General features: G+C 34.6%; 1 protein-coding gene across 1 annotated transcript in view; it reads right to left on the bottom strand.

Moving 5' to 3' along the window:
• The window catches only part of LOC115425546 (outer dense fiber protein 2-like), a 31,666-nt gene that overhangs the window by 10,752 nt on the left and 5,914 nt on the right, over window positions 1-15,000 (bottom strand). Inside the window, 9 exon segments of the mRNA XM_030143173.1 lie at window positions 847-982; window positions 2,261-2,370; window positions 5,703-5,834; window positions 7,988-8,104; window positions 10,488-10,559; window positions 11,016-11,090; window positions 11,192-11,323; window positions 13,260-13,389; window positions 13,664-13,797. Coding sequence (XP_029999033.1) covers window positions 847-982; window positions 2,261-2,370; window positions 5,703-5,834; window positions 7,988-8,104; window positions 10,488-10,559; window positions 11,016-11,090; window positions 11,192-11,323; window positions 13,260-13,389; window positions 13,664-13,797 — 1,038 coding nt within the window.

The following is a 15,000-nucleotide window of genomic DNA, read 5'->3' on the forward strand; positions in this document are numbered from 1 at the left end:
ACCGTTACAGGCCTATAATCTATACTGGGGGGTCAAACATAAGGCCCGTGGGCCGAAACTGTCTTGGTAAGAGTCCAGTCCGGCCCGTGGGATGAATTTGTTAAATGCAAAAATCACACTGAAAATATTTACAACCATGGGTGTCAGAATCATTTTAGTTCAGGTTCCACATACAGAGCAATATGATTTTAAGTGGGTCAGAGCAGTAAAATAACACCAAACTAACCTATAAATGTGACAACTCTTAGTGTAAAAATTACATGAATACGTTTACATTTACAAACCATAAACAAATGTGAATAACCGGTACAAATATGAACAACATGTAACATTTTAAGATAAATAAGTGTAATTGTACCAATATTCTGCCTGTTACTAAAATGTTCTGTATATTTGTAGATCCACTGTGTTTTAATGTACATGTATAAATGATAAACTGAGGCAGAACACTGTTAAAATTGCACTTTTTTTTTTTAAAGAAATTTCTTTGATTGATTTTTTGATTTAGTGATTTATTTGGAACATGCAATGAAATTTAACATATATGGAACAAGCAAAACATGCATAATGATACAAATATCAACAATCATGACAATCTTAAACAGAAGAACAGCAGAATAGTTCCATTCACATGCCTGAAAATGGAACTATTGGTTGTTCATGTTGTTCACATTTTTAACAGGATACTTTGTACATGTAAACGTTTTCATGCTGTAATTATAATTGTTTTGTTATTCTTTTACTGGTTTTACTGGTCCTTCAGATGGTCTTGGACTGTCTGTGTCCTCTGAACTAAACTGGGTCTGACAGTCCTGGTCTACATGAACGTGTGGTTTCCAGTCTTACCTTCAGTCTCTGGTTGTCCAGCCGGGCAGAGCCGTTCTCGGCGCTGAGACGCTGAATCTGATCGCGGAGTTCCTCCCGCTCCGTCCGACTCCTCTCCTCGGTCGAGTGAAGCTGAGAGACGAGCTCCGACAGCCGCCTGTGGACAACGACACTCATTCATTCTGATCTGAATAAACTATAAGTGAGTCGTCAGGATAAAGACAAATGATTTTTTTTTTTTTTTTTTTTTGCGATAAGCTTTCCACACTGAAGTTACAACGTTTCACTTAATATTAACATTAAACTAGAACATAAAAACCTGCAACACTATTGCAGATGACACATTATGTAGCAATATTTCTGGATTCATATAATGTCATAAACTTAATCATTTAAAGCATGCATTATCTTATATCATATTACATTAGATTACATTACACTACATTACATTAGATTATATTACATTAGATTACATGAGATTACATTATGTTAGATTACATTAGACTAGATTAGATTAGATTACACTAGATTACTTTAGATTATATTAGGTTATATTACACTAGATTACATTAGATTATATTATGTTAGATTACATTAGACTAGATTACATTAGGTTAGATTACACTAGATTACATTATATTAGATTACACTAGATTACATTATATTATATTAGATTAGATTAGATTACATTATATTAGGTTAGATTATATTAGATTAGATTAGATTACATTAGATTACACTAGATTACATTACATTACATTAAATTACATTACATTACGTTAGATTAGATTAGATTAGATTAGATAACACTAGATTACATTAGATTAGATTTGATTAGATTTGATTAAATTACATTACATTACGTTAGATCAAGTTAGATTAGATTAGATTACACTAGATCACATTAGATTAGATTAGATTAGATTACACTAGATTACATTAGATTAGATTAGATTAGATTAGATTAGATTACACTAGATTACATTAGATTAGATCAAATTAGATTAGATTAGATAGTAATTTTTTTGATCCTGTGGGCAGGGCTCTCTGAGGTTGAGGTTCCAATAGCAGCACACACACAAGATACACACACAAGAAATACCACAAGAAAATAGCAAAACAATAACTGTAAAAAAAAAAAAAAAAGAAAAGAAAAGAAAAAAAGTATTGAAATAGACAATTCCACATTGTAAAGAACTAGTAAAAAGAACAAGTAGTAAAATGGCAATAATAATACAATGTGCTTATTTTAATGCACAACCATGTGAATAATGGAATAATTGGGCTGTCAAAATTAACGCGATAATGCATATTAATCCATCATCGTGATTAATGTGATTAAAAATGTTCATGGTTTGACAGCACTAATGAATAAACACACGTAGATGGTGGATGTTTCCCATGGATGTGCTGCTGTTTGTCTGACTCCACTCACTGTTTGAGAGCAGACACCTCGTCCTCCATCTGTCCTCGAGCTGCCGCCTCCTTCGAATGACGGAGACACCAGTCGCTGGACGTGGACAGAGCCTGGGCCAACTGGGACTCCTGTCAAACACACACACATATGAGCAGAGGTGGTGGTGACACACACATCCAGTACCTAAAAGGTGTGTGTGCAGGATCCCAAAAAAACTGTGGATGAAAGAGTCAGATAGCCCAGGGGTGTCACACTCATTTTAGTTCAGGGGCCACATTCCCCCCAATATGATCTGCAGTGGGCCGGACCAGTAAAATAATAACAGCGAAAAATGTAAATTTATATTATAAGAATGTTTACATCTACAAAGTTTCTGTAAAAATCTGAATAAATTGAACAACTTGAAATGTCTTAAGAAAAAAAAGTGTAATTTTAATAATATTCTGCCTCAGTTTATCAGTTTATCATTTACACATGTGCGTTACAGCTTACACTAGAATAGAATAGAATAGAATAGAATAGAATAGAATAGAATAGAATAGAATAGACTTTATTTGCCATTTGCACAGATACATAGCAGTATAGGCACATTGGAATTCTTGTGCATTTCCCCGAGTCAGAAAAAGAGTTAGAAAAAGATGAAGATATGAAAAAAAAGACAGATACAAAACATAAAACACAGCTAAAACATATAAAACTAGAAGCACTCGGAGAGCGCAGACCTCCACCAAGGCTGATCAGTGGCCCCCCCCACGGGCCCCCCCACCCCCGATCACCACCAAAATTTAATCATTTCTTCCTTATCCCATTTCCAACAAACCCTGAAAATTTCATCCAAATCTGTCCATAACTTTTTGAGTTATGTTGCACACTAACGGACAGACAAACAAACAGACAGACAGACAAACAAACAAACAAACCCTGGCAAAAACATAACCTCCTTGGCGGAGGTAAAAAAACAGTTAATGCACATACAAGCACAAATACACATTTGTAAAATAGAGTATTATTAAAAAAAAAAAAAAAAAAGAGTAATAGATTATGTGGTGAAAGTAAAACCAATCATTTTCATATATTTTGGGACCGCCCTTATATTGTGCCTTTTTGGCAGAATTTGAAGAAAAGCATGGAGAAAATTTTCAAAATCCAATTTCCATTCACATTTGAATCTATATACTTGGGAAGAGAACCAGGGGAGAACACATTCACAGGACAGATATCTATTCAGAATATTGTCGGTAGCAGGGAAAAAAGGCATCACTAGGAAGTGGCTAAAAAAGGATGGACCAAAAATGGAGGACTGGATGGAGGTTAGAGATGACATCTATAGGATGGAGAAGTTGACTTTCTCTGTCAGACTGGATTCAGACAAATTCACAAAGTATTGGAAAAACTGGGTTGATTTTATAAAACTAGTAAGAGCTGATTTTACTGGATAAGAGTAATGTGCATGTAGATCCATGTAAACCCTGGGTTCATGCTACATGTTAAATGTTCAATGTTCATCTTATACAAGGGAAAAGAATGGAATGTGAAATGATGGGTTGCTTTGTATATTTTTACTATTTGTCAGTGCTTCCCTGTATGAGTATGTTTTGTGGTTTGTTTGGTTTTTTTTGTTTTTTTTTTTAATATATTTTTTTTTCTTTACATACATAGAAGTCATGTAAATGATGTAAAATGCTAAGATGATGCTGACTGAAAAAATAATAATAAAAAGATAATTACAAAAAAAGAGTGATAATAATAATAAAAAAAATAAAATAATAATAACAATAATAATAATAATAATAATAATAATAATAATAATAATAATAATAATAAGAGTACTGAGAGGAAAACTAGTTATTGCACATTTGAATTTAAAGTACTTGGAGGTAGAGCAGGTTACTGAACATTACAATTACAAATACACAGAACATTTAGTAACAGGCAGAATATTGGTAAAATTGCATTTACTGTGCTTCTCTTTAGACATTTTCAGGTTGTCCACATTTTTTGTAAAAGGATAGTTTGTTGATGTAAACATTTTCATGTAATTTTACTTTTTTTACACTAAAACAAAGAGAAGATTTGTAGTTGTCATTATTTATCAGTTATTATAATAGTATTTGACTGGTTCTGACCCATTTGAGATCATATTGATCTGTGTGTGTGGAACCTGAATTAAAATGATTTTGACACCATTGATTGTTATCTTCAGTGTATTTTTTGCATTTCACACATTCATCCCACAGGCTGGATCGGACCCTTTGGTGGGCTGGATTTGGCCCCCGGGCCGCATGTTTGACACCTGTGAGATAACCTGTGAGCTCCCAAAAACGTTTTTATTCACCACAGTAGTGACGCTTCAGGCCACAGCCCTTCATCAGACGTGGGACAGATCATGACACACGGCTGTTTATACAGACAGGTGATGCAAATTACCTCATGTAATCAGTAACTTTTAAATAAGGATAAGTCTCTTCAAATACATAATAAATCATAAAAGCACAATAATCAAATTTCTTTAAATTAGTATAAATACAGTGATCAAGTTACTTTAAGTTCATGCAATTAAAATGAACTATACAGTGAAAGAAACTTGATCATTGTATTAGTATGAATTTGGTTTAATCTAAAGTAACTTGAACACTATTCTAATGTAAAGAAATTTGATTATTGTACTTATAAGGCAAGGCAGATTTATTTGTATGACAATTCATACACAGGGCAATTCACAGTGCTTTAAAAAATGGAAAAGAGACAGATTAAAAACACACAATTACAATTAAAGCATAATCAATAAAACATAAATAATAATCAGTTAAAACAAAGTGAAAGAGAAGAGTACAGATAGAACCCTTTCAGTTCTTCTATGCACAGTTGAACAGAGCTGTATGAATTATCATGCATTTAAAGACACTTATCCTTATTTAAAAGTTACTGAAACACACACAACATCATTACTTATCAATTATTATTTATAATTATTATTCCTACTTTATTATGTATTCTACTGGTACTTTCTAATGTGCAATTGCCTGTTTTCCCTACTGTTTTTATAGTTATTTTTATTAATAACATTTTCTTGTTTACATTTACAAACTATCCTTCAACACAAAACGGGAACAAATATGAACAACATGAAACGTCTTAAGAGAAATAAGTGTAATTTTCATAATATTCTGCCTGTTACTAAATGTTTTGTGTATTTACAGATCCAGTGTGATTTATACGTTGTAATGTACATGTGTGAATGTTAAACTGAGGTATAATACTGTTAAAATTGCACTTATTCTCAGGTTATTCATGATTGTTTACATTCTTCTAGGTTAGGTATAGTTTGTAGATGTACAGGTTTTCATTTTGTAACGTCCCTGTTGTTATTTGTCTGGTTCTGATCCACTTTACATCGTATGGGGCTGACTGTAGAACCTGAGCTAACATCCGCTGGACGTCCCAGCTTTAGTGGCAGTACCTTCTCCTGGAGTTTCTCGGTCAGCTGCCTGGTGGACTCCTCCTGGTGTCTCCTCTCCACCTCCTCCTCCTCCTTCCGGCTCCTCAGACTCTGCAGCTCCTCCTGCTGATGCTCGTAGATCTGCTGCATCCTCTGACGAATTAACCACCAGGTAGAACAAGTCAAAGAACGATTCAGCCCATAAAGACCCACAGCTACTTCTAATCTCTCCATTTTTAACCAGTCTTAAGTGATTTATCACCTTTTATTATAATATTATCCTCTGTATTTTGTGTTTTTTCAGTGTAAATCATGTATTTTCCTATATTTCATTCACTGATCATGTAGATGTTCATTAAAGCTCAGATTAAATTTGAGGGTTATTATAACAAAAACAGAGAAAAGTGAAGGAAAAAGTGATTTTCAGCAAAGATATCAATAACTGAACAAAAAACAAGTCACTGATCCAACTCCATGGGTTTTACTGGTGAATCAGTGTTGTAGAAGATGACGCTGTTTCCACGGTAACTAACTCTGAACATCCAAAAGGGTCACTTATTTTGCAATTTTTTAAAAAATCTTTTTGTTCATTTTTATTCTATTTATCTATTATGCTATTTGTTTTTGATCATTTTGTTACTCGTTTTATTTTTCTACATTTTGTTTCCTCTTTCATTAGTTTTTCTTCAATTTTATTCAGTTTGTGGCTAATTTGGCCCGTGTAACTTATTATTTTGTTGATTTATTATTAATTTTCGTTCATTTTATTGATCACGTTGGCTGTTTTTGTTCATTTTGTTACTTATTTTATTCTTTTTTTAACTCATTTTTTTGTATTATTTGTTTGGTTTTTTTAATTCCTTTTTGTTCATTTTATTTATTATTTAATATAAACAAAGTGTGTCCATCCACTGTCACGGTGAATCAATGTTGTAGAAGATGATGGTGTTTCCACGGTAACTACGGAGGCTCTGAATGTCCAAATATGGTCATATCTGATGACCATGAAAAGATAAAGAACTGTATTTTACATCAATTATTTCCATGTATTGATAGGATTAGTGGATCAGCAGGTATTAAACAGTTTAGATCAGTAGATGGTTTTGGTTTCTGAGGGTTAACTGAATGAATACAGGGTTCTGGATGGGATGAAATGATGAACTCTACTCATTTTTAAGTATTTTACTCATTTTCTCCTCACTTTAGAACTATTTATTCAAATTTTATGCCACATTTCAAGTTTCTGTTTGTTCTGTTTTTCTTCAATTTTCAAATATTTTGCTCATTTTGTAAGTTTTTGCACATTTTATCCTATGAATGATTAAGGTAAAACTGTATTTTACACCAATTATTGACATGTATTGATAGGATTAGTGGATCATCAGGTGTTAAACAGTTTAGATCAGTAGATGGTTTGGTCACCAGTGGATGTTTGGGTCTTTTTTGGGTTAACAGAAATATATTTGAACCAGGAAAACAGGTGATACTTTTCCAAACTTCTCTGTTGAGACACAGAGTATAGCAGAAGAGTCTGAAGAACCCATCGATGACACAAATCGAAAACAGAATCCACCGATGGGGGAACAATTCTTTTTTCCTCTCAGATCACTTTAATTACAATATACTGAAACGACCAAGTCCTTGAGCTTTAAAGGTTGGCGTTAGGTCCAGTTGTGAAGACTGATATGAACCCAACAGTCAGTCCATATGTGACTAGGGGTGTAAAAAAATATCGGTTCTGCAATTTATCGCGACATTTCATTTCACAATATTGTATCAATACTAAAAAGTACTGTATCGATATTTTAGGTATTTATTCAAATGCAGATATTATGGAGGTTCATTTCTGGTTTTTTGTTTTTCTTTTTTGTTTATATTTTATTTATCATTATTTAACACTGTTTTATTAAATAATGTTAGTTCCTTTGTTGGGATCCCACAAAAATAATGCTCTGATGTTAGTTCTGAACTAACAGAATATGTGAACATTTGAACAGGATCTTAAACTGTAATGTCTGCAAAACAGAATTTCAGATTTACCACAGGAACATTTTGTGATATAGCATCAGATCCTGTTGGGATCAAATAAAAATGTGTTTAGCATTTGTGCAGATTTCTGGTGTAATTTATTTCTTCAAGAAAAGAATAATTTAAAAAAACAAACAAAAAACTGGCTTTTTAACAGTATCATGATATATCGGGATATATCGTATCGTGATCCTAGTATTGTGATTTGTATTGTATTGCCAGATACACAGCCCTGTTTGTGACAGTGAAGGTGTTGTGTGTTTGGGGTCTCTGCAGACCTGGATCTGCGCTGTGAGCTGGGTCTTTTCGGCGTCGGCTCGGCTCAGCTGAGACTCCAGATGGTGACGGGTCGACTCCAGAAGCTTTGAAAGCTCCTCTGTGGTCCTGACGGTTTCCTGCAGCAGCAGAAGGTAAACGGGGGTTTTATTTACAGGTACGACTGCAACGATCTGTCACCGTTCAACTGAAGTCATGCCCTTTATGTTCAACGGCATCAAAGTGTATGACGTACTTTATAATTACATTCTCTCTTACAGTTGTGTCTTCTGTCATTTCAGGCATTTTCCTTTTAATATTTAGTAAATTCAACCACTTGCATTGTACTTTTCACTCATTTCTTATATACATATATTTTTTTTACCTGTTTTTGTCTAACTAACATTTAGTTTAGTACTTTATTTCAAGTAAACTGTATTAACATTTTTATTACCCCCAAGGCAAGGGGTACTGGTTTTGGTTCAGTTTGTTTGTTTCTTTCTTTCTTCGTTAACACTTTAGCTGCAAAACTATTGGTTGAATTCATACCAAATTTGGTTTGTAAGTTGCCAGTGACCCAGAATAGATGTGGTTATATTTTGGGAACAGTAGGTCATAATAAGTTACAGATCACAGTGGATATAAACACACAAAACATTTAGTAACAGGCAGAATATTCGTAAAATTACATTTATTTTTCTTAAGACATTTCAGCTTGTTTGTATTTTTTCGGGTTATTCATATTTTTTGGTTAAAGGATAGTTTGTAGAAGTAAACATTTTCATGTAATTTAACTTTTTTACACTAAAACAAAGAGAAGAATTTGGAGTTGTCATTATTTATAGGTTATTATGATAATAATTCACAGTTCGACCCACTTGAGAACAGATTGGGCTGAATGTGGAACCTGAAGTAAAATGATTATTAATATCTTTGGTCAAATTTTGGAGTTTCACAAATTCATCCCACAGGCTGGACTGGACCCTTCGGCATGTTTGACACCTGTGGTCTAAAACACTGGTCCCCAACCCCCGGTCCCCAGACCGGTACCGGTCAGTGGATCATTTGGTACCGGGCCGCAAAGAAAAAAAGATTGTGGTTAATATTAAAGCAATTTTTTCCATTAGTCTTGTGGAGATTTTATTTTGAAAGGTGACCGTTTCTGCCCTCGCCTCGCAACCACTCCATTTCGTGAATCAGTAGAAACACAAGCTAAAGAAATGAGCCAAAAACAAAATTCACTGGAGAACTTTTTCGGGAAGAAACGAAGAAATGATGAGTCTGCAGAAGGGTGACAGACTGCCTGCAAACAGAAAGCTGCATTTAGAAGGAAATATGAGGATTCCTGCCTCAGTTCCAGGTTCATCTCAACAGGTGACACACAAGCACCTCCAAACTGCTCCGACACATCCATCCATGTTTGAGACAACTTCAAACCTCTGTGCATTCTGGATTCAAGTCACAGCAGAATAGGAGGATATCGCCACAAAAGCCCTGAAAGTCCTTCTTCTGTTTCCAACCTCATATGTTTGTGTGTCTGGGTTTTCTACGATGAGTAGACTGGATCTGCGGAACACACCTGGACTGTGTGTCTCCCATCAGCCCCAGATGGGACCGTCTAGTTGCAGGGAAACCAGTCCAGGGTTCCACTGGTTCTGCATTAGGGTGAGTAGATATTCTACTGTAGAATCAGTGGAATTGTCTGATGTACAGTGGAAGTGTTTCAGATCACATGCTCTGAACTGACACAGGTTTTTGTTATTGGAACGCCTGCACCTCTACCCGGTCTGTGGAAAATTTTCATGCATGAAACCGGTCCGTAGTACAAAAAAGGTTGGGAACCACTGGTCTAAAATATTAGGACTTAAAGGAGTGATATTTTGCTTTTTTTTTTTTTTTTTTTTTAATGGAATTCTTTTTTTCCCACATTTTCCCACATTTCCCTGTGGTCTCCATAAACTGTAAATGCTCTGCTTGGCTCTGAATTCTTCATTCATTCAACTCCACAGGTCCATCTTCAACCCTATTTCTGAGTAACGACACCAGAAAGGTGGTTTGGAGTGCTGGCCCTTTAAATGCACAGGAGACACTTCAGGCCCCACCCCCTCCAAGGTTATTGGCTGTGCTGCTCTGTCCCGTCCCCAACCAACAACTGAACATTTGAGGTAATGGGCTCCGAGTTTGGACAGATTTTCAGTTTTTACTACAACCACTGATGACGACAAACAATTATGGAGAAATACTGGAGAAATGTTCGACTGAAGTCTGGACCTGATATGAGCAAATGTGGAGACGGAACTAGTTATAAAACATAAGATATTAAGCAGGAATTCAAACCGGTTGTAGAAATCCACTAGATTTTTGCCCAAATGAATCTAAAGATAATTTTGCAGCAGCTGGAGGGTTCAGATTCAAACTGTCTGAACTATTAGGGTCCAAATACACAAAGAAATGAACCACAGACTGAAAAGTGGGTTCAGACAAATATGAGCCCTTTAAATCCTCAGGTCATGAAGCACAAACCTTTTCGAAGTCCAAGTGCTCAGCAAGTTTGAAAGCCTCTTTCTCTTTGCTGCTGAGTTTGGCCAAAAGTCGCTGTAGGAGTAAAAAAAAACAAAAAAAACAAGAGAAATCAGATGGCAAATCAGATGAATGATGACAGAAGTTATACCATTATTATTATTATTATTATCATTATTATTATTATTATTGATATTCATACAAAATAATAATTGCTATATAGTGATGATAAGGAATAGAAATTGGGGGTAGGAGTATATAAGTTTTTACTTCTTCCTACTCCTTTTCAAGCATGTATAATTTCATTTCATTTGTTTTATTTATATTATTATTATTATTATTATTATTATTATTATTATTATTATTATTATTATTGTTGTTTGTTTGTTTGTTTGCTTATCAACCATTTATGTACCAGTACTTATATTTTGTTGGTTGATTTTTGTTTTGATTTCACTGCCTAGATGTTCAAAAGAAAGATTTCATTCATTCATTCATTAAAAACAGAAGACAAACACATGTATTACTCACAATGTTCTCCGTCTCACTGTGGGACAGTCTCTTCATTAAAGCGTCCTTCTGCTGCGACCACACCAGGGATTCTCTCTGACAACAACACAATGACAGGTTTGATCTAGACCGGGCTGTCTGCTGTAGTTTTCTGCTTTCGTTCGTCCTGTGGGAGGGTCTGCGTCTGCTTTCTGTACCTCTTGCTCCGTCCATTCTCTGAGCAGCTCTCGAAGGCTGTGGTTCGTGCTGTCGAACATCTCCATCTTCTCCAGTAACAGGTTCTGCTGCCGTCCAAACGAAGCTGTCTGCAACTTTGACAGCCGCTTATCCTGCAAAACAATCCAGTCAAAAATACAGACAACGGAAAAGAATTCAGGAATCTGGGCGTTCCACTAGGCCGGTGGTTCTCAGACTTTTTACAGTGGAGTTCCAACCCTGAAATAGACTTTTTTATCCACGTACTCCTAACTCTCGCTTCAGCATTTCTGATTGAAAAAAATTTGGCGAAATTAGTTCCTGTGCCAAAGGTGTCTATTTATATTTACAACACTTTGTAAACAACATATATTTAACTGTAATATATGTTTGTTTTACACTTATTCTTTATTAGTCATTTTTCTTTTTCTTTTCTAAACACAAAACAAAGACATAACAGTAGCATAATAAACATAATAACATAGCAAAAACAAAACAAGCAGCATTCGGCAAAATAAGTAATTGTTATTATTCAAAACAAGGTTAACAACTGGCACCTGTTATGTGGCATCAGTGAAGCCATGCAAATTCAGTCAAATTTGAGTAACTGCAATATATGTATTAAAAAAAATTGAGTAAATTTTGTGTGCAAAATATAAACTGAAGTGTCCTCTTTCACTGATAAGAAAAATAAATAAACTGGCGATTAATTTATAAATGAACCTTTCATCAACAAAAATATAATTCCTTATCTACTCAAATAAACTCATTTTGAATAATATAAAATATAAATGTTCTTCAAATGTTACCAAAACGTCAACAAGACGATCGACAATAAAACTATTACATGAATGTATTTATTGTGTTTTATATTTCAGCTTTAATTATCATCATTTATTTTGTATTAGATTAGATTACATTAGATTAGATTAAATGAGATTACATTAGATTAGATTCCTTTTACAGTCACTGCAAATAAATACGACAAAATTTTGAAGCACAAGGTAAAACCAGGACCCATACCCGTATATTCAGTACATGATGACTTATTTAATGTATTTTTCCCAAAAACCTTCAAGTACCTCCTGGGCTTCTTCTAAATACCCCTGGGGTACCCCAGTTTGGGAACCCCTGACCTACATCCCATGCTCAGCTTTCAAAAGCACATAGAACGGATGAGCTGCACTCTGAAATATTTCCTCATTATTTTGTTTTTTTTTTGTTTATTTTGAATTTAAAACAAAAAATAGCAAAGAAAAACTTAGAAAGAGGAAAAAAAACATATTTGAAAAGGAGCAGGACAAAGTACAATTTATTTACCCCTGCCCCCTCATCATATCTTTTTCTACTGGCCGCAAAGTCCCATGAAACTCCACAAAATAACTGCAAAATAAATACGACAAATATCAAAAATAAACTCTGTCCAAGCCTCCACGAAACAAAATATGAGAACCTGAGTCCAGATTTTTTTCCTGAGTGTTTTTATTCCTCTTTAGGCAAAACATTATTATTATTATTATTATTATTATCATTATTATTATCTATTTTTATTCTTATATTCTATTTTTACTGTTTGTCATGCTGCTGTACTACAGTTTCCCAGTTTGGAACCAATAAAGTCCACGCACCACATCTTTTTCTACTGGCCACAATGTCCCATGGCAGCTCCACAAAATAACTCTTAAATATGACACATATCAAATATTAACTCTGTCCAAACCTCCGCAAAATCTCTACTCTGTGTTTAACGTTTCCTGTACATGGTCCCTGCCAAATAAACTAAACTAAAGGAAGCCAAACACCCACAGGAGAATGGAAATCCAACAGTAGGACTATTTTACAGACTTTTAAACAGATTTTTTAATAGTATGCACATGTTACTTTTTATGTCACACAACACTTTTTACATATTGAGATTGAATATTTAACTGGATTTATTTTTTATACTATGTTCGAAAATCAATGACATTTCTATCTATCTATCTATCTATCTATCTATCTATCTATCTATCTATCTATCTATCTATCTATCTATCTATCTATCTATCTAATTTCTTGTTGTGTATTTACCTTAGCGAGGCTGTCAACAGTTTCCTTCAGAGACGTCAGCTGATTGGCTACAGCCACGCCATCAATCTCTGCTTCTACCAACGCCCGCAGGAGCACGTCTGTGTCCCTGGATTGATCTGCAGAGGTGGATCTGAAAGAGAAGGAGTCTGCCAGTGAACCTTTACCTGAGCAGAAGGATGGAAATATGATGGCAGGATGGAAGCCTAAGAATAATAATAACATATCAACGCTTAAATGGACAAAGTAGAGCCTTTAAACCAAAACAAACAAAAAAAAAAGTAACGTGATAAAATGTCTTTAGGGTTGAAAATGACCTGACCTCTTGTGTTACTTGTGTTACTTCTAAGATCTAGAAGTACAAACTTTTCAAATTGTTACTTTTCGTTGTCTTTATTATCTCTTACTTCTTTATGCGGCAGTTGTTTTCATGTTCTCTGAGGAGGACGCTGAGGTTTCTGGACACTGAATCCATTTCTTCTCCCGTCTCTTCAGTATCGCGCCGGTGTCCACTTTCTGATCGATGCTGCGTTCTGCTTCTCTGATCACCACAAACAACAACAACCGGTCAAACACGGCTTTAGCCAAGAAACACATATGATTCTGTCTTTTAAGTGTACAAATATAAACCATAAGAGAGTGAAGGCAAACCAGACAAATTCAGTACATCTTCATATCAGTATGTTTAATACAGTGTTTTTCAACCTTGGGGTCGGGACCCCACGTGGGGTCGCCTGGAATTCAAATGAGGTCGCCTGAAATTTCTAGTAATTCATAAAAAACAACAACAAAAAAAAATACTGATAAAAAATATATGGTGAGTTGACAGAGACAATCCCAATCCATAAAGGACATGACAAACTGTGAGTGTGAAACTGCAGCACTGTGGTTCTGTTTATCTGTCAAATGTTCATTGTGGTCAGTTTCAGATGCTGCAGCTCTTTCATAATTCACAGTTTCAGTTCTTGTTTGTTCAGTATTAATTGTCAGCCTTGCAAATCACAGCTGGACTGACTGGACATATCCTGACCAAGAGAAATAAAATTCTCCCTTTGTGCAGTAATCTACACCTGGATTTACTGCCTCCGTCCATAATAATATACATTAAATAGACTAAATGTCGTCTAAAGTTAATGTTTATTTGCAACATAGTATAGCAAATGATTACATGATCAAAAACAAATTAATTTGAGCAAAAAATGTCTTTTCATTTTGAATGTCTGGGGTCGCCAGAAATTTGTGACGTTAAAATGGGGTCAGGAGTAAAAAAAGCTTGGAAACCAATAGTTTAATATTTAAGAGAACAGTCAGATGTGACATTTGTTAGAAAAAAAATATATGCAGACAGATATTTCACCAAAACTTTGTCTTTTAAGAAAGTCAGTTATAATGATTTTATAATGTCAACGTATAATCTGCTATATTTACAATATTCAGTCTAATCCTATCTGCGTCACTGGGCTCTGTTTCCCAAGAACGGAAACTGATCAGAAATAGAATTATGGGCAAATGAATTAGTTTCCTTAAATACAATTAATGGGTGGTCTATCTCATAGTCCTGTGAAATGCTATACAAACTGCTGCTCTAAAAATGTAATTAATGGGGTAACTTGATTACTATTTCATAACTGTAACCTAAATTATCATTTGTCGATGAAATTATCTGTTGTCGATTGTTGTCGATAAAGGATAAATAATAAAACTAAGCGTCAAAAAAGAAAAGACAGAGAATTAGAAGTGTCAC

This window comes from Sphaeramia orbicularis, chromosome 9 (genome assembly GCF_902148855.1).
Source record: "Sphaeramia orbicularis chromosome 9, fSphaOr1.1, whole genome shotgun sequence".
Taxonomy (NCBI): Eukaryota; Metazoa; Chordata; class Actinopteri; order Kurtiformes; family Apogonidae; genus Sphaeramia; species Sphaeramia orbicularis.